The sequence below is a fragment of the Bidens hawaiensis genome, unplaced genomic scaffold (genome assembly GCF_021521415.1).
Source record: "Bidens hawaiensis isolate Kalapana, Puna unplaced genomic scaffold, B.hawaiensis_p1.1 tig00012010_1, whole genome shotgun sequence".
NCBI classification, from domain to species: Eukaryota; Viridiplantae; Streptophyta; class Magnoliopsida; order Asterales; family Asteraceae; genus Bidens; species Bidens hawaiensis.
This window is the reverse complement of record NW_027491964.1, coordinates 559,441-583,498: the sequence shown is the minus strand read 5'-3', so window position 1 is coordinate 583,498 and position 24,058 is coordinate 559,441. Positions and strand designations below refer to the sequence as shown.

Genomic DNA, 24,058 nt, shown 5'->3' with positions numbered 1-24,058 from the left:
TTATCGGCCCATTTATCGTCTGGGAGCAATGTTCACTCACAAAATCGCTTAATTTGTAGCATTTGTCGTACCACTACGGCTGCCTAAAAAGACTTCTTACATTAATTAATTATTTTTCCTTTTTATAAGAAATTAGCCCTAGTATAAAAGTAACAAGTTTCTTGGGCAGCACGCTTCTCCTTAGAGTAAGGCTAAGTGGAAGCAACCACCCACTGCACCGCCGGCGGCTACCATCACCATGGCGATGGCTAACCTTTTCTTCAAACCATTCACTTTACCCACCACCACCCCAAGACCCACATCACGGTCTTCTCCAAGATCCAAACACACCAAAAGATCTTTCCTTTACATTCCACCAACTTCTTCCGTCACAACTCCGTTGTCTCACCGTCGTCTGGTTCCATTGCATGATGCAAAACCAGTTTCTGCACTTGTTAAGGTGGTCACTACTATTCTTTTTATTATTTATTACATGGGTCTGCACAGGGGCGGACCCACGTACATCTGATCGGGTCCCGAGACACCAATGTTTTTTGAAAATTACTTAGAGACGGTATATTAAATTTTGTATGGACCCCATAAAAATTAATACTTGGAACCCATACTATTAAAACTGAACTGGTCTAGTGGAAAATTTCTTACTTTTTCTTTGAGAGGTTGCAAGTTCAAGCCTCACCATACTATGTTTTTGTTCTTTTTTTTATATATCCTAGTCAATATTAGTTATTTAGTTAGGATATTTGTGTTTTTCTTTAGTTTCTCTCATATAGTCATTATCACCCTACAACATATATAATGGCAACATGAGTTTTGCATATTATTTTATTATTTATATTGTGTATGTATATTATAATTAATCATTTATTTGTGTTAAAGTTATTGTTTCAGGTTTTGGTCATGTATGTAAGACTATATATATAGCTTTCTTTTATGTTTTTCGAGTATGAATAAAAATAAGTTAAAAGTCAAATCTAGATCCTTTCTACTTACTCGTTTTCGATGACACCATATTTTCGTGTTTTATTATGTTCCTCGTCTCGACCCGACCCGAATAACGAACGACCCGAAAATTTTGTAAACCGAAAAAATTGGGACCCCGGTGACAAAAAATCCTAGGTCCGCCACTGGGTCTGCATGGTTAGGTTCGGGTCGGTTTTCGAAATTTTGAAATTTTGAAAACCATTCGGTTATTTGAGCTTGAAAATTTTGGGTCGAAAAAGAAAACTTTTTTTTGACCCAAAATAATGAATTTCGACTAGGAGTTAGACTTATATGTATTAGTTTTACATTCTCAAACTAAGCTTTAACTCGTTTAAGGTACTGCATGAGCTCGAGCCGATCTTAGGCTTGTTTAGATTTTTAAGAAAATTATAAAAATAATTATAAATTAGTTAATAAATAATAAATGAGCCGAGCTCGAGCTTTAGAGCATGAAAGGAGCCGAGCTCTCGTAAGTCAAAACAAGAACTTGGGCTTTGACTTGGCTCGTTTACTAGTGGCGGCGAGTGGATGCGAATTTGGTTGGTATTGGTTATGTTTGTTATGGTACCAGAATTGAACAAAAAAAAACAAATTCGTCAAATTAACATATAGAAAATATTATAATATTTAAAACAACGTTTGTTAGCTAGGTAAAACCCGAGCATTACAGTGGCGAGTAAATGTGAATTTGATCGGTGGCAGTTATATTTGTCACATCGGTAATACCTGGCCGTTGTTGGTAAATTCCGAGCGTTACAGCTGGGAATACGGTTGGTATTGGTTACGTTCATTACGGTACAAACAACAAAAAAGGATATGTATTAACCAACCAATCAGGTGTCGCCAAGTGGACCAATAAGGTGCTTACGGCACCAAAGCTCACTATTTATATATTATTAATATTAATTGATTATTATATGTTTGTTTAAAACATTTAAGTTATATAGTTATTAAGTTCTTACAAATTACTTACAAGATAAAAAATGAAAATCTATAAATTCGGTTCCTTCGCTTTTGAGCTCACCTCTACATAGTATTATGCTCTTAGTTCTTGTTATTAAATTATTATTTGTACAGTAACATACTAATTCGGGTGGCAAGACGAATTGGTTCGATTTATCTGGAATTAGTTCACTGTCATTTTGGGATGATAAAACTCTAACTGATGAAAAGGTTAGTGAAGTGCACTTTAGTAGTGAAGAAACGTGGATCTACTCACTGGTAGCAGATCTACTTTCCTCGGGTATGATTAAACTGTTTTACCGATGGTTCCTTTGAATCCGTGTTCTTCCACCTACAAAATGAACAGCGCCGTTACTTACCCCTCAGAAAGGGACAGAGGGGTCCTCTTTGGGGTAACCCTCCGGCGTGAGAATCAGTATCTTTGTGGAGAAGATAATAAAGTGTGAGTCAGTGAAATCTCAAGAGTATTCCTGAATCGCTGAATACTCTTGATTGTGTGACTGTGTGTTTTTTCTGTAACTGACTGTGAGTGAATATACTTCAATATGATTGAATGTGATATCACTGCTTGTAACTGTCAATGATTGAGTGTGAATGAATGTGTCATCAAAGTGGAGTTGATGCTGTATTTATAGTGCTAGGGTTTCCACTGGCTGGGCTCAGCCTCGTTGGCCTCCTCCAATCGCACTGCGCCACGTGTCCTCTGGGACACCTGGCGCTTTCTCGTTGGTTGAAATCATGTGGTAGCACATGTGTCATGCTGAGTTGTCGACCTTTCATTTGGCAGCTGTCAACATCAGCATATTCTTACTCCTTAAAAAGATGCCTTCTAGAAGAGTGTCTGACGTGCACAATCAAGGTTGCCCTGATCCTGATTTGGATAAGGACGAGGTTGATTATGTGCACGTGTGATATGCGCCCATCCTGAGGATGCGCGAAGTCTTCTTTTTATTCTCACGCGCAGATATTTCATGCGCAGGTGTGATATGCACGAGCGTGTGATATGCGCCGCGCGCTGGTGCGCCACGCGCATATGTGACACGCGAGCATATGTGATGTGCAAGAGCATGCGATATGCGCCGCGCGCATATGTTATGCGCGAGCATATGATGCCTGAGCATGTTTTGTATGCGCGATGCGCCTGGGTTTTGGCTTTGTGCCTTCATAATGTCTTTATCTTGTGGGTTGACCCGCCTTGCTTGGTGTTGAGGCGGGTACATACCTCTTCAAGCCCCCCCAGTCTAATGTGTGTCTTATCTTGCGCGAGCGTGGTAAGATAGATATTAGACTCACTGAATTGTCCTTTTATAGGGGGTTTTGTCGTTTTCTTTGTTGTTTCCATCGTCGCGCGAAGTTCTATCCATTTGGCTGAAAACGAAAGGTCCAAACACGTGGTTGGTTGGTGATGACGTGCGCCGTAAACGTGTCAGACGTTTCGTGTGCTCGAGGTGCTACAGTTGCCTTTCACGTCCCCTCACACAGCTGTCTTGAACACGTGTCGCACTCGCATTGGTTAGTACCTGCGAGTGGGGGCGCGTCTCTGTTCCGTGGCAGGTCGGTTACATCTTTTTGTCCCCTCACACAGCTGTTAGGGACACGTGTCGCGCCGTCGTTGGGTTGCCCCTGCGAGTGGGGGCGCGTGAAACCCGATCAGCTGCCACATTTCTCTCTCCTGGGCCTATAAAAGCAGGCCCTTAGGAAATTTTTATCTTCATCTTCATTGTTGCTAAAATTCAAATTTCTGCTTTCACATTCTGATTTGAGTGTTTACATCGATTCGAATCCTCGATTATCGGCTATTACAGTTGTATGTCTGATAGTTCATACTCGTCTAGCCCTTCAATCACCTCCGTTGCCTCTCGAAGACGCCGTGTGAAATCTGTGGTGATGTCGACATTGAAGCAAAAGGGGAAGGGGAAGAAAGTTGTTGAGACCACATCGGAGGAAGTAGGGAGGACCAAGGCCACCAAAAGGTGGAATGAAATCCCCTGCAAATTGAAGCAGGCAGATCTCGACAACCTGATCACCTCTCAGGGCTTTCCCACCCTGTTTGGCTGCATGTTGCCTAGGTCCGGGCAAACGGCGGCGGACCCGCCTGCCGGCTATATATCCCTATATAGCCACTTTTTCTCCCACTGCAACCTTCGTCTCCCGATGACAAGGTTTGTGGGTGCCCTGTTGAAGTTCTATGGGATTCACATATCCCAAGTCCATCCGTTTGGACTCGTGCGCGTGACTCACTTTGAGTTCATGTGCAAATCCCAGCGCGAGGAACCCACTCCTCGGCGCTTTCAATATTTTTATAAGGCCAAGATCCAAGACAATTGGATCTCTTTTATTCCTCGCAGTCAGAAAGTGAAGTGCTCCACTGTTTCATTCAAGAGCCTTCATGACTGGTCTGAGAGGTTTTTTTACATTAAGGCCGGTGTGATCCCCATCCGTATGACCATGCGCTCTATTACTTCTGCGCCTGCGGATGAGGGTGTCCTCAAGAACCCAACTGGCGCATGGGTTAAGAAACTGACCGCCGAACCATCCCCCGCGAAGAAAATTTGCGAGGAGGCGCTGGTTGGGGTCGGCATGAGCAGGCTCTGGGCCGACAGCGCGCTTGAGCCCGTTATCCAAGTCGACGGGTTGTGTAAGTTTATTTCATTGCTTTATTTATTTTTTCTGCGCGAACATAATTCTTTTGCTGATATCATTTAACTTGGCTTTGCGCAGTCACCAAGGATTACATCCTTGCCGCTTATGATGAACATGTGGAGGGCGGCTCCGTCGAACTTGGCGCTGGGGAGGTTGGTTTCCCGGATCGCTTCGATGACCTGTTCATCCCAGTAGATCTGGATTTTGACTTTGACGGTGACGCGCCTGGTAAGTCTTCGCACTGCTGCTCATTCCTTTAGAATACCCAAGTTTATTAACATTTCTGTCGCTTGCTTTTGTAGATGCGCTTGAAAACTACGAGCTAGAGCTCGCGGAAGAGGAGGAGGAGGAAGAGGAGGCGCCTTTACTAAAGCGCAAAGCTAAGGGGAAATCTGGCGCAGGGGCCAGTAAGAAACAGAAGAAAGAGGACACCCCTGTCGCTCATCCCCATGCTCAAACGAAGGGACCTAAGGAAACCCAGGTGTTTACCACAAAGGTTTCTCTAGCTTCTCTGCCTGTGAGAGTGGGCAGACCTCCTGTCCACTTGAGGTATGGTGGCGTCGCCTCCTCCTTTCGCGCGGCTGAAGAGAGAAGCAGTGCCGCGCCTGCAACAGGTATACTTTATTTATCTTCATCTGCCTGAATTGTTATTAAACCTTTGCTCCTTTAAATGTTTGCAGAGGCAGCGACGGTAACAGATCAGCCGCAGGCGCCACAAGGTGCCACGGCTGCGCCGGGGACTCCATCGAAGTCCCCTGTTCTACCCTCTGAAAAGGGTAGAATGGATTTTATGGCGATGTTCGATGCGCGAACAGAATTGCGCCAAGGTAAGTTTTGCACATATGTCTTTTAAATTTTTCCCTTTGGAGTCAGTCATAAACAATTTTTCCTTGTTTATTTGTTGATAGGAGTTGTAGCTGGCGCAACAGTTGCTGGTGATACTCCCGGCGGCACTTCCGGCGCCGCTGGTTCTGGTCCTGCTCCTGCTAGTGCTGAATCTCCCCGTTATTGGGATTACCAAGGAGCAGGAAACCGTATTGCGCGCCGAACTGGCGGCGTCGAGACCTCCCTCGCCTCCTCCTGCACGCAGCCCTCCCGCGAGGCTGGTTTGGAGCCTTCCAGGTCGCAGGAGAAGAGGCCTGTTGAAGAAGACGAGGAGGACGAGGGGGTTCAAGTTGAAGACTCCTTGGGAGACCGCGCCAGCCCTGCGATGCCGCAAGTGTTCGCAGCGCAGACCTCTGGTGGGGCTGGCGCTGACTTTCCTGCTTCATCCCCGCAGGTATGTATTGATTTGTTGGTCCGCTGCGCGTACCTCCATATAAGTATGTTTTATGACTTAGAACTTTTCTTGTGTTTTGCAGGAAGGTGTCCCCGTTTACCGCCCGAGATGGAATATTAATGAAGAGAGTTCCTTTCAATCCATGGGCGTATGCGAGGACTTCTGGGCTCATGACGTGCCTCCTACTGAAAGGAGGTATCAGGAAGAGCGCACCCGCGCGGACTTGCTGAACGACCATGTTTTCGCTGGGTCGGCTTTCTTCGCTGCTTCCCAAGAGCTTCGTCGTGATTATGTTAAAGTACGCGACGCTCTTGTGGAAGCCCAGCGAGAGGCTAAGGTGGCCGCCTGGAACCTGTCTGATGCTCGCGCGCGAGCTGAGAAACTCCAGGCGGAGCTCAGTGAAAACAGAGCAAGTGCCAACACCGCATACATCAAGCGCGGGCATGAGCTCCAAGCTGCGCGGGAGAAGCAGCAGTTGGCGGAGGCCGAAGTTGCCAAGTACGCGCGCAGAGTGCGTGTCTTGGAACAGCAGGCCGAGGCGCGTGACCAAGCTATCGTCCAGAGTATCACTGAGAAATCATCACTGGAGAGCGAGGTTGCGCGCCTGAAAAGGGATTTGGCGGCCGCGCAGGCCGATAGAGATGAGGCCTTAGCGACGGCGGCGTCTAGCCAGGAAGCACTTGGTGCTGCGCAGGCGGAGAAAGAAAAAATTTTGGCGGCAGCAGCGTCTGATAAGGAGGAACTAAAAAAGACTAAGGAAACTGTTGAGTTATTAAACTCTCAGGTTCCTGCCCTCGAGACGTCTGTTGCTGGCCTCGCGCAGGATCGCCAATGGCTGGTGTCACAGGGCATGGCTCGCTGCGCTTTGGCGATGAAATATTCCGCCGAGTTTCAAGCCCTTGTGATGGACTGCAATGCCGCCGCGCGTTTGGTTGGCCGAGCTGAAGGGTTTACGGATGGGTATGAATATGGCATGTTGAGGAAGAACCCATCCGAGTACCCTTACAAGAGCGATGCGGCCTGCGCGGACATGGCCGCGGTGGGGGAAAAGTATATGAATACTCCCATCCCCATCCTTATGCAGGTACCTTGATCATAATGAGTTTTTCTTGACTAACTTTTCTAAGTGTTTTGTGCTCATTACTTTTCTAATGATTTACAGATAGCTGCGCTTGCTGACCAGCCCGACCTCGGCGCGCTAAAGAAGTTGCTTGATGATTGCGAGAGGGCTGGTGGCGATGATGGTGGCGCGGGGGATGTTGCCCCTGCCAGCGGCTCTGGTGGGGCGAAAGAATCTGCTCGTGACACCGTTGTGATCGAAGACTCCAATGAGGAGGAAGAACTTGACTATGGTCAGTTCGGGGATGAGGAGCAGACCGCGCCAGATGCTGCGGGAGATGATGAGGATGATGAAGCGGCTGACGTCGACGTGGAGACTTGAGAAGCCCTTCATCAAATTTTGTATATTTATTTTTTATACTTGTAATTTGTAACTCATCATCCTTGTAAATTTCGATCCAATGGAATGAAACTTGTTCTCTCGTTTTCATATCTTGCGCATTTCCATTCATCTCTTCATGTTTGGTTTTATAGATATAAGATATGCTTGCACGTTAAAATAAGAACAAGGTTGTATGGAAATTATTCACTTAACCTCTGTTCTATTTTGTTTGTGGTTCTCGCAGTATCTTGTTCATGCTGACATGCGCGCTAACTTGTCGTTATTTTCCTTTTCGCGCGTCGTTGTCGCGCGGGCTGGAAGTATGAGTTTAGCCATTACATGTCAGCTTGTGTTACTCAGATATCCACTATGATTCCGCGCGCTGCCTGGACCTGAGACCTTATCATGATATGGCATGTACTTTGCCTTAGTTATGTTTAAGGATTCTTATGATCAGGCTGCGCGGGATGTAAGATGGATGTTTGTGAGTGTTTTGAGCTAAGGCTCTTTGTTTTGGGCTAAGGCCCTGACGTTTTTAGAGTTAAGACTCATTAACGTGTTTGAGCTAAGGCTCGTAAGTTTGGGCTAAGGCCCTGACGTTTTAGAGTTAAGACTCGTTAACGCGCTTGAGCTAAGGCTCGCGCATGTATGTTTTACTTCACTTTATTTTGTTTTGAAGTCAATATAGTGTTGTCATATTGTTCCAATTTAATAAAGGAAGTGTGAAACATGTATGCAAAGGTAATAGAACAAATATTGAAAGATAGCGCGAATCATCATTCATGATGGCTTAAAAGCCTTCATTACAAATTTGAACTTTTACATGAAGCATTTTCTAAGTTGTGCCGCGTTCCACGAGCGCGGTATCTTTTTTCCATTCAAATCTTTTAAAGCGTACGCGCCTTTCCCCAAATCTTCTGAAATTTGATAAGGTCCCTCCCAATTGGGGGACATTTTTCCTGGGGGTATTGCGCGACTAGCTTCATTGTTTCGAAGGACAAAATCATTTTTCTTGAAGTGGCATTCTTTAACGCGCTGATTATAATATTTTTCCAGCTTTTTCTTGTATCTGGCTTCATTAATGATAGCCGCTTCTCTGCGCCCTTCAAGCAAGTTAAGGTCCAATCTTCTTTCGCGCTCGTTATCAGTTTTGCTCATCATGAGTACCCTATGGGATGGGCATCCAATTTCTGCTGGGATCATAGCCTCTGTCCCATAGGTTAGGCTGAACGGGGATTCGCCATTGCTAGTTTTGCTTAATGTCCTGTGCGCCCACAGGACATTAGGTAACTCTTCGACCCAAGAGTGGGATTCTCCCTCCAACCTTTTCTTCAGCCCATTTAGCAAACTTTGATTCGCGCGCTCCACTTGACCATTCCCCTGAGGGTGGTAGACGGATGTGAAGATTTGGTTGATGTGCAATTCTCTGAGCCAGCTTGATATCTTCCTGTCAGTGAATTGTTTGCCATTGTCGCTCACAATTTCCATGGGAAGGCCAAAACGGCAAATGATGTGGCTCCAGATAAATTGCTTCATCGCCTCAGCTGTGATTTTTGCTAGTGGCTTGGCCTCAACCCATTTTGTGAAATAGTCTATCGCCACTACCAAAAATTTCACTCGCCCTTGCGCTTGCGGCAGGGGCCCTACAATATCAATGGCCCATTTGTGGAAAGGCCATGCGGAGGTGACTGGAATCAAGTTGTTCTTTGGACGCATGGTGTTTGGCGCGTAGCTCTGACATGCCTTGCATTTTTGGATTTCTTTTAGCGCATCCAAGTACATGCCTGGCCAATAGTAGCCTGAGCTCATCGCCTTGGCAACCACCATGCGCGGGCCAGCGTGAATTCCACAGATTCCTTCATGAATCTCCCTAATCACATAGGTTGCTTCTTCAGCATCCAGGCACTTCATGAGTGGTCCAAGATAAGAGCGCCGATATAATGTACCATCAAGTAATTCATAGTTCTGTGCCTTGTGTCTTATCTTTCTCGCCTGTGCGCGATCGTCCGGTAACTTCCCCTTCATCAGGAATTCTGTTATTGGAGTTATCCAGGATGAAGGGGTTGTATGAATTACAAGGACCGATTGCGTTTGCACTGACGGGCTGCTCATTACCTCCACCCTGACATCCTTGCCAAAGTGATCAAAATTAGTTGATGCCATTTTACTCAACGCGTCAGCGGACTTGTTTTCGCTGCGCGAGATGTGTATTATTCTGAAGAAGTCAAACTGCTCAACGAGCTTTTTTGCCTGCTCTAGATACAGAGGCATTGTGTTCTCCTTGGCGTCATATAGGCCGTTGACCTGAGCGGCTACCAAGTAAGAATCAACATGCGCCTCTAGTCTTTTAACCCCAAACTTGCGCGCGATGCGCAGACCAGCCAGCAGGGCTTCATACTCAGCCTCATTGTTGGTACTCTTGAAGTCCAACCTGATAGCATAAGTATATTCACGATTATCAGGGTCCATCAGTTTGAGGCCTGCGCCGGACCCTTCGCTGTTGGAGGCTCCATCAGTGAATAGCCTCCAAACATCTTCTTCATCATTTGCTCGCGGAGGATCTACCTCGCGCTGAGCTTCTTCAATCTTTCCGTCTGGGATTTCCGTGATGAAATCCGCCAAAACTTGACCCTTTATCGCTGGACGGGGCTTATAAGTGATCGTGTGTTCACCTAATTCCAGCGCCCACTTTGTCAGCCTTCCGGATAGCGCGGGGCGTCGCAAAACTTGCTGGATGTTGTAACCAGTCAGAACTTCAATAGGATGACCATTGAAGTATCTATGGAGCTTGCGCGACGCGTGTGTTAGTGACAAAACTAACTTTTCCATTATTGAATAGCGCGTCTCAGGGTCTGTGAGCACCCGACTCACATAGTATATCGGCGTTTGTATCCCCTTGCGATCCACCAATAATACTGCGCCAATCGCGCGGTCTCCAGCTGACAGGTACAATGTAAGGGTCTCGCCAGGAAGTGGAGCTGTGAGCGCTGGCAATTTAATGAGACATTCTTTTATCTCAGTGAAAGCTTGCTCAGCCTCAGGCGTCCACTTGAATTGGCTCTTCTTCAAACAGTTCCTCAAGGTGTTAACGAATGGAGTAGATTTGCTGGCGTGGTTCGCTAGGAACCTGTTGATTGACACCAATCTACCATTCAGCTTCTGAACCTCTTTCATGGTGGATGGTGAAGGCATGTCAAGGATGGCTTCCACCTTTTCAGGGTTCACCTTGAAACCATCCTTAGTGACCATTACACCAAGAAATTTCCCCTCTTCTGCGCCGAAAGTACATTTGCTCGGGTTGAGCTTCATGTTAACCTCCGTTAGGCGCTGAAGGGTTTCCTCGATGTCTTTGAGCATTTGTCTCTCCTCCCTGCTCTTGATCACCAAATCATCGACGTAGACTTCTAGATTTCTTCCGATTTGTTCACTGAAAACCGAATCCATAAGTCTCTGATAGGTTGCGCCCGCATTTTTTAAACCAAAGGGCATTTTTGTGTAACAAAAAACACCCTTGTCGGTTCTGAAGGCCGTCTTGTCTTCATCCTGTGGTGCCATTTGAATCTGGTGATAGCCTTTATAGGCATCCAGGAAACATTTGAGCTTGAATGGCGCCACGGAGTCCACCTTTGCGTCGATGTTTGGGAGGGGATAACAATCTTTCGGACATGCTTTGTTGAGGTCCTTGAAGTCAATACACATTCTCCATGACCCGTTGCTTTTCTTTACCATCACAGGATTGGCTACCCATGTCTGGTATCGAATTGGGCGGATGATGTTTGCGCGCAACAGGTCCTCCACTTGCTCATTCATGGCCTTCGCCTTTTCATCCCCCATGATTCTCTTTTTCTGTGCAATTGGCTCCACCGACTTAAACGTGTTAAGAGAATGTTGCGCCAAGTCTCGCGGGACCCCCGTCATATCGGAGTGTTGCCACGCGAAAACCGACGTGTATTTTGTAAGCAACTTTTTCATTCTCAATCTCGTTTCGTCTGAAATGGTAGCGCCAATTGTGACCGTTTGCTCTGGGAATTTTGGGTTTAAAATCCACTTCTCTGGCGCATTGTCAGCCATTGTAAGTTTCATTCTCCCTTCCCGCGGCGTGCTTGTCACTGCGCACAAATGATCGCGGTAAACAAATGCTACGCCTGTTGGTGTAGGGATCCCCAATGCGCCGTGCGCTGGCGACGGTACAGCATTAAATTGGGCAATCGTTCCCCTACCCAGGATCATATTGTGGCATGACGTGGTGGGCAAGACCAAGAAGTTGACAACTTCGGCTCGCTTGTGCTCATCATCCCCCATAGTTAGTTCAAACTGAATCTGGCCTAGGGGATGTATGATTTCATTTGAGACACCACAGATCGGTGCGTTCACAATTTCGAGCCGCGCTTGGTCTGCCGGGTCTAACTTTCTGAAACACTGCTCATACATAATGTCAGATTCGCTTCCAGTGTCCACCAGGACCTTTGACACCTCGTAATGAGCAATGTGTGTGGTAATGACTAGAGGACTGCTTATTGAAGGGCCTCCCCTGATTCTTGGGAAGATGACTTGCTGCTCGCGCCAATCTCCGTGAATTTGCGCGCTTCTCTTTCTTGACGTCTGCCCTTGTCGTCCCCCCTCAGCCACACAGATTCTTTTGTACTTCTTGCTGGCAGAGGCTCCCTCCGGTTGCTCATCTTCTATTCTTTGGTTTTTTACCAAGTGAGCCAGCCTGCCCGACTTTACATCCTTCTCGATCGCATCCTTTAAATGATGGCATGCGTCGGTGTTGTGGCCCGGGGACCTGTGAAATTCACAATATTTGCCACTGTTTTGCGGTCCCTTGTAGTGTAGTTGTTTGGGAGGCTTGAATTGGACATTCTCAGTACTTAACACCTGTGAAGGTGTTTTAGTGAGGGGAGTCCATATTCTTGGCAGAGGTCTGCTGGGATCTCTGCCGCCCTCCCTCTTGTCACCCTCCCCGTGTTTACGAGCATCCTTTTGGGGCTGGGGTGAGCTTGGTTGCGCTTGTTTTTCCGCGGAAGAAAAACTTGTTGGCTGCAACCTGGACCATACAGAGTTCTGTTTGGGCCTCTTCTCTTTGCTGCGCGGTGATTCAGCCTGATGCGCTCTTTCTCTTGCCCTATCTTGGGCAATCTGTTTCTCATTTCTCGCGAAAACTCGCGATGCCTCCATTAACTTGGCCCACGTGGTGGGCATACCATCTTTGCTTACGAGAGCTCGTCGTAACTGATCACTGCGCGCGCCTTGTATAAAGGCCACGCGCAGGAGCTGCTCAGTTATGCCCCCGATTGCCAAGGACTCCTGATTGAAACGAGTGATGTAATCTTCAATCGTTTCATCATTCCTGCGTATGCAGTGCATGATGTCATCAGGATCGCGCGTGTGCCTGCGCTGCTGTACGAAGTGGGCTTGGAACTTTTCTAATAGTTCCTCGAACCCATCAATTTGCCCTGTCGGCAAGCTTTCGAACCATACCCGCGCAGCACCCGTGAGGCAGCGAGCAAACATATGACACCATGTTGGCATCGTCCAGCTCTCTAGGTTTCCCGTGTTATAGAAACCCTGCAAAAAGTCATCTGGATCTGTTGTGCCATCATATTTGCCCAGACCACTTGGCATCTTGGTCTTGTGCTGGATGGGAGCCTGCGCGATGCGCGCAGTAAACTTTGAGTGTTTTACCAGGATGGCTGGTCTGTAGGGTGTGGTTACGTCAACTTGCCCTCTGACCGGTGGGCTGTATGGCATGTGCAGATCCAGATCTGCTCTGGCCCCAGGCGCCATGTTCACAGGCGCGCGGAGCTGCGAGCCTCCTGCATGAGTATCCCTTGTCTTCCTCATGCTATGCACTTCTTCATCACTGAACTCAGTGTGTGCAGTGTGAACAGAATGCCCTTCGTCCGGCGCGCGCGGCCTTTTTGTAGGCTGCTTATCAATCGCTTGCCTTTGTGTTTGGTCGGCTAGCTTCTTCTGTTTGATCATTTCAGTGTACTTTTCCATCAGACGCCGCTGCTCATTTATGAGCCATTCATTCGGATCGTTTGCTTCATCTTCTGGACCCATTGGTCCTTTCAGCTTCGCGCCGGCCATATTTTGTAACGTGTGATCGTCTGGAGGAGTTTCAGTCTGGCCGTGAGGGGTTGTGACGAAGGGACGGTTGCTGGTGGTACGCGTAGAATCACGCGGAACCCTCAGAACCTGCTGTCCGTCGTTAACACCCTCACGTTCAATATCCTCCAGAGCTTGATCAACGTTACGAACTCCAGAAACCATGGTGATTGATTTTTTTTCGTAGATCTGGATGAGATCTGATTGCCGTTTGTAACAGTGGATGGCGCCAATGAAGAAACGTGGATCTACTCACTGGTAGCAGATCTACTTTCCTCGGGTATGATTAAACTGTTTTACCGATGGTTCCTTTGAATCCGTGTTCTTCCACCTACAAAATGAACAGCGCCGTTACTTACCCCTCAGAAAGGGACAGAGGGGTCCTCTTTGGGGTAACCCTCCGGCGTGAGAATCAGTATCTTTGTGGAGAAGATAATAAAGTGTGAGTCAGTGAAATCTCAAGAGTATTCCTGAATCGCTGAATACTCTTGATTGTGTGACTGTGTGTTTTTTCTGTAACTGACTGTGAGTGAATATACTTCAATATGATTGAATGTGATATCACTGCTTGTAACTGTCAATGATTGAGTGTGAATGAATGTGTCATCAAAGTGGAGTTGATGCTGTATTTATAGTGCTAGGGTTTCCACTGGCTGGGCTCAGCCTCGTTGGCCTCCTCCAATCGCACTGCGCCACGTGTCCTCTGGGACACCTGGCGCTTTCTCGTTGGTTGAAATCATGTGGTAGCACATGTGTCATGCTGAGTTGTCGACCTTTCATTTGGCAGCTGTCAACATCAGCATATTCTTACTCCTTAAAAAGATGCCTTCTAGAAGAGTGTCTGACGTGCACAATCAAGGTTGCCCTGATCCTGATTTGGATAAGGACGAGGTTGATTATGTGCACGTGTGATATGCGCCCATCCTGAGGATGCGCGAAGTCTTCTTTTTATTCTCACGCGCAGATATTTCATGCGCAGGTGTGATATGCACGAGCGTGTGATATGCGCCGCGCGCTGGTGCGCCACGCGCATATGTGACACGCGAGCATATGTGATGTGCAAGAGCATGCGATATGCGCCGCGCGCATATGTTATGCGCGAGCATATGATGCCTGAGCATGTTTTGTATGCGCGATGCGCCTGGGTTTTGGCTTTGTGCCTTCATAATGTCTTTATCTTGTGGGTTGACCCGCCTTGCTTGGTGTTGAGGCGGGTACATACCTCTTCAAGTAGTTTAATTTCAAATTAAAGTGGTTTGAATTTGTAGCTTCTGCAGAGATGGAATACAATTTGTGTCGCGGATTATAGAAAAATTAGGTGATGGCCTCTAAACAAACCGAACATTCATGAACTGTTTGTGAATAGTTCGACGGGAAGTTCGCTTATTTTAATAAACGAATGAGAACATGAAGAATTTTTTGTTGATTTAGTTACACGAACGAATATGAACACACGTTTTTTTCGTTCGTATATGTTCGCTTAATTTTTAATGAATACAAAAATATTTTTTTTATATAAATATAACCATAAAAGAGACTCGTTTAAATTATATTATATTATATATGTACACACACACACACGCTTGGTTATGTTTGCCTGTTTGGTCTATTATGTTCGTTTACGGTCATGAACTGTTTGTTTAGGTTTTGAACGAACGCGCATACACGAACAAGAACATGCCCATTTTCTTAATGAACAAACATGAATACAAAATTTGTTCGATTATACGTTTGTGTTCATGTTCGTGTTCGTGTTCGGTTAAAGTTAAATGAATGAACACGAACATGCCCTCGTTCGTGTTCGTGCGGTTCGTTTATAGGCCTACGCAGATTAGTTTGAAATTAATTAATTAAATTAAACTAATAATAATATCAAAGATGAATACTTTAATAAACTATAGCATAAAACACTGCAAAATGCAGACATTCTTATATACTGTTAACTTAACTGCATAATATTACTGACTATTTTGTTTCCATTTTCAACATCCATGAAGTTTCAATGCCAATTGGTGAAAGAAGACAATGTTGCAGAAACCGAAGACGGTTTGCAGGCACGCGGTCTACAAAACCAAAGAGAAGTAAAACCGAAGAGTAAGAGAAGTAAGAAGCGGTCACTCAGGACAAAGATATACACTGTTATGGTCGGAGCTTCGTTCTGCACAGTTGTAGCGGTTTTCTCATTAGCTCTTCCAAAGCAAGTAAAGCCACATCATACAGTTGTCCCATACTCGGACCTAGCCCGTGACATACGCGACGGGAGTGTCACACGCGTCCAGTTCGTGGAAAACTCGCGCGTGATCTATTACAACACCAAACCGACAGCTGACCAAGATGCTGCAACTCCACAAAGTGAAACGGGCCTTAAATGGAAGTATCATACGAGAAACATTGGAGACGATAAGTATCAACTTGTTAAGATGCTTAAAGATCAAGGGATAGCATACGGGTCGGAACCTATGTCTACTTCAATGAAGAGTTTCTTTTTAAACATGTTACAACTCGCCCCGTATTGGTTAATGTTGGGCGTTCAAGGCTACCAGCTTTATTCTCAACTTAGTATCGGTAGAATGAAAAAAAGAAAACCCAGTAGGAAACAGTCTGTAACGTTTGATGACGTTGAAGGTGTTGATTCTGCAAAAGCCGAACTTCTCGAGGTAATTTCAAATTATTCAAACCTAGCAAAGTTCAGTATTAAATATAAATATTAATACTGCATTTAAACTTTTGTAGATTGTTATGTGCATTAATGAAGATAGCAAATACATGAAACTCGGGGCGAAGTTACCAAGAGGGGTGTTGCTTGCGGGTCCCCCGGGAACTGGAAAAACATTGTTGGCCCGTGCGGTGGCTGGGGAAGCTGGAGTGTCGTTTTTTTCAATTTCCGCTAGTGAATTAGTTGAGGTCTTTGTCGGTACGGGTGCTGCTCGTGTTAGAGATATTTTCCGAGAAGCGAGAAAACACGCCCCGTCTATTATTTTTATTGATGAGATCGACGCGGTTGGTGGTCAACGCGGAAGAACTTTGAATTGTGAACGTGACCAAACGTTAAACCAGGTAGATAATAATAATAATAATAATAATAATAATAATAATAATAATAATAATAATAATAATCAGTGTTGTAAAAGTCGGATTCCAAGGCCTTGGAATCGGCGATTCCAAGGTCCTCAGACATCAACCTTGCCGCCTTTTCCCAACTCGGCCAACATTACTCGCCAAGGTCCAACTTGGTCAAAAGTCGGAATACTCGGGATTACTCAGCCTCCAAGGTCAACTTGGCCACAATTTTTTTTATTTATTTTATTTATATTTTATTTTTTTAATTTTTAGTAAAAAATTTAAAACAAAACATGAAATTTTTTGAATTATGTTTTTTTTTCATATGAATTATGCTTATTTTGACATATGTATAATATCCAATAATTATTTTATGTTATATTTATCATGTCCGAGTACAAGCCGAGTACTCCCTACAAGGGGGCGGCCGCCTAGGGACCGCCAAGCGAGTTTTACAACATTAATAATAATAATAATAATAATAATAATAATAATAATAATAATAATAATATGTGTCTGTATAATTATATGCAATTTAATTTTTTATATTTTTGATGTATTAGCTTTTGACTGAGATGGACGGGTTCGAGAAGGATGCGAGTGTGGTGGTTATAGCTGCGACTAACCGGCCCGGGACACTGGACTCGGCTTTAATGAGACCGGGTCGGTTTTCTAGGAAAGTGCTCGTTGGTGTACCGGACGAAGAAGGTAGACGAAAGATTTTTGGTTTGTATTTGAGAGATGTCCCCATGGAAGAGGACAAAAATGTCATTTCTAGTATTGTTGCTTCTCTTACCCCGGGGTTAGTCGGGGCTGATCTTGAAAACATAGCTCACGAGTCAGTATTACTTGCCGCCCGCAGAGGTTTGTTTGTTTGTTGAACTTAATATTAATAATAATAATAATAATAATAGTAGTAATAATAATAGTATTGACTGAAATATTTTTTTTGGTTGGTTGCGGTTTCAGATGGTGATTTTGTGACGTGTGATGATGTTCTTCAAGCGGTCGAGAGGGCAACGAAAAAGGTCTATGATGATGATGATGATAAGGAAACGGAAGCAAGTTCGGGGCCAATGGCGCAAGCACCCGTGCAGTATGGGAGTGGGGCTATGGGATTCGGGTTTAATTAACCGGTTAGTGAAGCTTTTAAAGACATTGTTCATTCCATGCTGGTTTTTATAACTAGTCTGGTTATATCATAAATGATTCTTTGAAATATATGTTGATGTTTGGTTGTGGAGATAGGTAGTCAAATATAATCTGCATATTTACATATGAGTATATGACATTGACTTGAAATATGTTACTTTTCAGTAGTAGTATTTTTTAAATGGACTAGAATTAATAATACTGAATTAGTGATCATTTCATGATTTTAGTTAGAGTAAATTGTCATTTTCGTTCTTATGGTTTGGCAAATAATGCAAATTTAGTCCAAAAAGTTTATTTTTTTTCTTATGGACTATCTACGTTTCTCAATTCTTGCCAGTTACATCCAAATCACTAACCCGGTTAAATTTAATCGTTAAGTTAGGGGCAGACGTGTCTTTTCACTATTTCATTCTTATAATACTTATTTTTATTTCAATGAATTGCGGTTTCGTCCTTGTGGTTTGTCCAAATCTGCGGTTTTAGTTCAATAGTTTCAAGTTTGCAATTTTCGTCCCTGTAGTTTCATTTCATTTGCAATTCCGAATTTATCAACCTCGTTAAGTCTAGTCGTTAACCCATCTGTGTGCCCCTCACGTGACGACCAGTTTTGTCCTTTTTCTCCCCAAATAAACCTCAGTCCTAATTCGCAAGCCCTCTCACTTGAGGGGCTGGGGTGTATTTGAGGAAAAAGAAAAAAAAGGAAGGAACAAAACTGCGCTTCCCGTAAATAGCACACTGATGGATTTAACGACCACACTTAACAGGATTAGTGAATTCGGGTTTAATTGCAAATGAAATGAAACCATAGGGAAGAAAATTGCAAATTTGAAACTACTAGACTAAAACCGTAGATTTGGACAAACTACAGGGACGAAAACCGTAGCTCACTAAAATAAGTATTATAATAAAGAAAGAGAGAAAATACATGTCTACCCCTGATTTAACGATTAAATTTAACGGGGTTAGTGATTTGGATGTAATTGACAATAACTGAGAAACGTGGATGATCCATATGCAAAATAAATTTTTTAGAATAAATTCGCATTATCTGCCAAAACACAAGGATAAAAATGACATTTTACTCATTTAATTGTTTCAATATTGAAATGTCAAGTTGTATCAAAAGTTCCAGTTTGTTGATAGAATCCAATTTTTACAATAATTCTATAAACAAATAATAATTTCAAATATAATTCTTTTTTAAATTTCAGTTTAATGAAACAGAGTGATTGATTGTCACATGTTTCTTTCTGGCCAACTTTGTAATGGTGGTCCCAGAGATAATAACAATTTCCTGTCAACTTATCTTTTAAGTCCAAACACAATAATGTATTTGCTGCAAGTCACATGTACTAATAAAACATAAAATAATCAAGAGATAGGGTCCTAGACCCATCCGCGGTCTCAAACCACAAGGTGGTCTTGGGTCTCATCCGCGGACTGACCCGTCCACACAACAAGACGTCCGCGGATGCCGTCCGCATACTTAACCTTATCAATATATAAGCCCGCAGACGCCACCCACGAGCAAAAGACTTGTCACTCAGGGATGAGACAAACAGTACATAACGGCTGGTCCTTCGGCCAATCACAATCCAAGATTCCTTAAAGGCGACAGCCAGGACAGAAGGAATCAGGATTGCACGATTGAGCCAATCATAGATGCCAACGCTGTAAATGCTCTCCCACGAGAATAGAAGGTTCTCTTGATAATGACAGCTCGGTCAATCGTTCTCTACCTCTCCAGCTATAAGTACTACACTTGGACCGACAGTTTGAGGATCATTTCTCTTACTCTCACTTGTTATTACTGATTGGCACGCTGGAGAGTGGTTACGAGAACCCCTTTAAGCCCATTCTCGTAGCGAGCTCACATAGTCACAGTGTTTTATCTGCTGGCTATACATATGAGAACTCGTAGAGATCAGACCAAACCTTGAACCTGATCGAGACATAGAATCATAAAACTTATGATGAATTTGTTGGCAAAAAAGCTACTTTTTTAAAACCACAAATTATGCCGCATATTTTGAGATTTGTCTAATAATACATCAACAAGCCATTGATTATTAATGACAATTTTATCAACAGATAATCATGAATAACAACTTGGATCCTTTTCTAAAGCCACAAATTATGCCACATACTTAACTTGTCTTGAATAATGTGAGATTTGTCTAGTCATTGATGCCAATTTGTATTCTAAAGTGAAGATCAAGATTCAAATCCTGAAATACGCGTATCATTTGTGTAGTACAGAAGTAGAGATAGGTGCGTAAGTTGTCGTAAAAAAAATAAAAATAACAAATGAACAGTTCCATCCCTTTCTTGAAATTGAAATAAATCATCATCATTACTCAGTAAATCCCACCAATAGCAAAGCTATGGTAGAGTCTGAGGATGGTAGTGTTAGAGAATATTCTAGATAATAGTATTAGAGTTTTAGTATTATAGTGTTATCATAATTAGGAGATTGTATTTGATTATGTTTCCTTGTATTTATTTAATTGTACTCCTATATATAGTTGATCAATAATACATTACACCTTACGGGGTTTTCATTATTCTACATGGTGTCAAAGCCCTTAGGGTTCTAGCCTGTTCATTTAATTTTTTTTTCTTCTGTTCTTGTTCTCGTCCTGCCCCGGGGACGTCTTAACACACAAATATAGTTTACTAGCATTACCAAACCGTCACCGCTTTCGGATTATCCACAGTAGATTGTGGCATGTCTCTTTCACGTGGATTACGATCTATCGTTGCGATTTTTACAACTATCTATTTCTTTTTCTTTTTCTTTTTTCTCTTTGTTTTGGTCCAGGTTTAACTACAGTTGTCTTTTAGTGCTTAATTTTTGAATTTTTATAGTATTCTTTTATTTTCTCTCTATTTTTTTGTTTTGGTCGTGAAAGTTCTTACCCCACGGGGAAAGCTTTTATATATTTTGTTTATTTTCCTTTTACGAAAGGTTTTGCCTTCATAATTCCTGTAGCTTTTGTTTTTTTCCCATCATTAGTTTCGATAAGAAGAAATTTTGTAGTTTCTATTTATTTATTTAGTTTTATTCTTCGGAAGAAATAAATGGCCGTCATGGGTTGCCAAGTCGTTGCTTCGGCCGACTCAATCATAGCTCCTATTGCCGCAGTGGAAGCCCTTGTCATCAAAGTTTACCGTCCTCTGGCCACGGTCAAGACGCCGCTGATCTTCTTAGGTCTTACAATCGATCGAGTTCTTGCTCTACGTGACATCCGATCGTGTATTTTCACAAGCTTTACGCTTTTGCGCTCCAGTCTGAGCGTCTGATTTCCTACCACTCTGACTGCGGGGGAATGTTAGAGAATATTCTAGATAATAGTATTAGAGTTTTAGTATTATAGTGTTATCATAATTAGGAGATTGTATTTGATTATGTTTCTTTGTATTTATTTAATTGTACTCCTCTATATAGTTGATTAATAATACATTACACCTTACGGGGTTTTCATTATTTTACAGGTAGATGTAAACAACATTACCTCTACCCCATAGGGATGAGAGACTGCTTCCGGTGAGACTTCGACTCGATAGTAGTTTTACATCTAGCCTTGGACTTAAGACACATAACACTCAACCATTGAAACACCAGCTGATTGGTGTATGTACCTTTGTCTTTCGACCATCAACGCCAACTTTCTGCCACTTTTAACGTTATTTTCATGAAATTAGTAAAATAACGTTAAAGTTTGTGCAATTTCACTTTTGTCCACCCGAGAAGAGCCCACGCATAATAACAAATGAATGATTCCCATCCCTTTCTTGAAGTTGAAATAAATGAAAGAAAAAGTATAAATTTTATTATTATTATTATTATTATTATTATTATTTCAAAAAGTAAATTCTTGTTATCCAACCAACACCTCCACTAAAAAGAAATTTGGCTTTTTATGTATTGACACCAAATGGATAATACATTACAAGACCTCAGATTCCATTCCATTCAAGTCACTAAACTCAATCTGCATTCAGTAAACTTAACAATAAATCCCCAAAAAAAAAAATCACAATCTTTTCAAGCTCTTCTTTCTAGCATCAATCTTCTTTTTATCTTGACCTTTCGCCAACCCGCCTTCCTTCTTATTACTCACCGCCTGTGTCGGTGCAGCAGCAGAACCACTACTAACCTCAACCACCGAGTTCAGTGCAGCAGTTGTCGGCTCCTGACCGCCACCACTCGCCCCTTTCATAGTATTCAATGAAGGAGCCAAAGGCGTAGGCTGCACCACAGCTCCAGACACCGCAGTTTTCGGGTCAACAATACAAACCGATGCGTTTGACTGATCAACAGTAGTTGATTCAGATCGAGCGCCTGACTTAAGCTTCGGTTTCGGCTTCAACGCATGAATTCCAGTATATAGCCTGTGATCAATATCATGAAACCATTTAACTAAATATTCATATAATAATCCAATTGGTGATTTTAAAAAATAAAAAATAAAAAATAAAAAATAAAAAATAAAAAATAAAAAAACTTACCTAGCATGCCTAGCATACTCTTCATAGTTTTCAAGTAGCATTTTACCGGCTTGCTCGTTTAATGCAGATTCTGGAAACGGTTCAATTAACAAGCATCTGACTACCTGCGCAACCGGTGACACGTTGACCACGAATTCGCGATAAATTTTAATTCAAAAATGGAAAAAAAAATCCAGGAAACTTACAATTAGAACATGGCGTAAGCCGAGACTCGGGTTCCAATCCCTTTTTAATGTGTTGACACATATTTCACCGTTAGACGCGATGTTCGGGTGGAATATCTTAGTCAAGAAATAACCTATAAATAGAACAAAGAAAATAAATAAGGTAAAGGTTTCAAATTTGACGTAGAAAAGAAAAAAGATTTGACAAACCTTTAGGGGGTGAGTGCGGGAAATCGCGTGACAGGATTAATTTCATGCGAAAAACACCGTTTTCATATGGAGTGCCAGCTGCATAACAAAAGAATTATGTGTAAGCTTTAAATATATATATATATATATGTTGGTAAATACGCATGCATCGTATAAGCTAATAAGTAATAAGTACCTGGGCCTTCTATATCAGCATATATTGTTGAAAAATCATCATCGTTCACTCCTACTTTAATTCCTTCGGGTGGTGTTTCATCAAGATTCTTTAACTCTCTAGCAAGTTGCTTGATAACATTTGGAGGAAGATTCTCGTTGGTAGCCTGCAACGATTACATAGTATAAACATGAAAGGTGTAAGCTTGAACAAAAAAGATTCATTTTTTTGTTAATGTTACAATCTTGGTATCGAATAAATAAGTAAAAACTTGATGTACATACCATCAATTACAAAAGAAAGATTCAAGACTGGAAATCAAAGCAGTGACTGCAGCAAATCGTTAATGAAACCGAGTAACCTGTTAATATGACAAATCAAAATATTAAGCATCAAATAAAGATCCCAAAGTACCAAATTTGATCACCAACATTGTTCGACTCTAGTCGGGTTCGTTTAAAAACCTAAACTTTATGAGCCAATTCTCTTCCTTTATCTTTATTTTTTATACTTCATAAAGTTCATGATGACAAAAAAAGAAAGATTTTGATTGTTCACTAAAAGCAAGATCTCTCTCGTTTCGATATTTACTAAAAAAAACTAACCGAACAATTTGAAACCCTAGAATCCAAGAAAATACATACAGATAATGCACTGCAAAGAATTTAACCAATCAAGCCCTAATTCTTGAAATCATAGACTCCATCAACAATTTTACCCAAAAAAAAAAAAAAAAAACCCTAATCAAAGATACAAACTTTATTGCAAATTAAACCTAAAAACAACAAACCTCAAAATTTGATCATCAACATTATTAAAAATCTGAACTTTATAAGATAAGCCAATTCATTCTTTTTTACAATTTATAAGACTCATAATAATAAAAAAGATTTAAATTGTTCAATAACAACTCTATCTCCTTCATAAAAAAAACAAGATCTTGATCTGATTACATAAACCCTAACCCAATAACTTGAAACCCTAAAATCCAAAAAAAAAAAAACTACATACAGACCATGCAATTGCAGCAAATTACACAATCAAACCCTAATTCTTGAAATCAAAGATTTTGTCTAAAAATTAACCTAACCCTAATCTTTTACCACAAAAAGAAGAAAACCTAATTCAAATATTCGAACTTTATTACAAATTAACCCTGAAAACAACAACCTGATCTGATTAAAAAAAACCCTAAAATCCAAAAAAAAAAAAACTGCACACAGATAATGCAATTGCAGCAAATTACACAATCAAACCCTAATTCTTGAAATCAAAGATTTTGTCTTAAAATTAACCTAACCCTAATCTTTTACCACAAAAAGAAGAAAACCTAATTCAAATATTCGAACTTTATTACAAATTAACCCTGAAAACAACAACCTGAT

General features: G+C 42.5%; 2 protein-coding genes across 2 annotated transcripts; one reads left to right on the top strand and one right to left on the bottom strand.

Annotated features, from left to right (window-relative positions):
* The first annotated feature begins 243 nt into the window (after positions 1 to 243).
* LOC143539735 (putative inactive ATP-dependent zinc metalloprotease FTSHI 3, chloroplastic) lies at positions 244 to 17,813 on the top strand. Its single transcript, XM_077032964.1, has 6 exons — positions 244 to 439; positions 2,059 to 2,154; positions 15,416 to 16,075; positions 16,152 to 16,475; positions 17,042 to 17,342; positions 17,448 to 17,813. Exons 3-6 carry the CDS (start codon positions 15,560 to 15,562, stop codon positions 17,609 to 17,611), a joined length of 1,305 nt encoding a protein of 434 aa, XP_076889079.1. The 5' UTR covers positions 244 to 439; positions 2,059 to 2,154; positions 15,416 to 15,559; the 3' UTR covers positions 17,612 to 17,813.
* Positions 17,814 to 21,500: 3,687 nt separating this feature from the next.
* LOC143539710 (ubiquitin-conjugating enzyme E2 22-like) lies at positions 21,501 to 23,056 on the bottom strand. Its single transcript, XM_077032941.1, has 6 exons — positions 22,958 to 23,056; positions 22,695 to 22,839; positions 22,520 to 22,597; positions 22,331 to 22,443; positions 22,146 to 22,249; positions 21,501 to 22,028 (listed from the first exon to the last, which is right to left on the bottom strand). The coding sequence occupies exons 1-6, from the start codon at positions 22,958 to 22,960 to the stop codon at positions 21,671 to 21,673; spliced, it is 801 nt and encodes a 266-aa protein (XP_076889056.1). The 5' UTR covers positions 22,961 to 23,056; the 3' UTR covers positions 21,501 to 21,670.
* Positions 23,057 to 24,058: the final 1,002 nt, after the last annotated feature.

Bases quoted from the DNA above. Each gene is read 5' to 3' on its own strand.
- LOC143539735 (XM_077032964.1), top strand. From the start codon at position 15,560: ATGGTCGGAGCTTCGTTCTGCACAGTTGTAGCGGTTTTCTCATTAGCT. The intron at 16,076-16,151 runs GTAATTTCAAAT...AAACTTTTGTAG, and splicing joins CAAAAGCCGAACTTCTCGAG to ATTGTTATGTGCATTAATGA. The intron at 16,476-17,041 runs GTAGATAATAAT...TTGATGTATTAG, and splicing joins GTGACCAAACGTTAAACCAG to CTTTTGACTGAGATGGACGG.
- LOC143539710 (XM_077032941.1), bottom strand. The intron at 22,444-22,519 runs GTTTGTCAAATC...TTCTATTTATAG, and splicing joins CCCGCACTCACCCCCTAAAG to GTTATTTCTTGACTAAGATA. The intron at 22,250-22,330 runs GTAAGTTTCCTG...CCGGTTGCGCAG, and splicing joins GCTTACGCCATGTTCTAATT to GTAGTCAGATGCTTGTTAAT.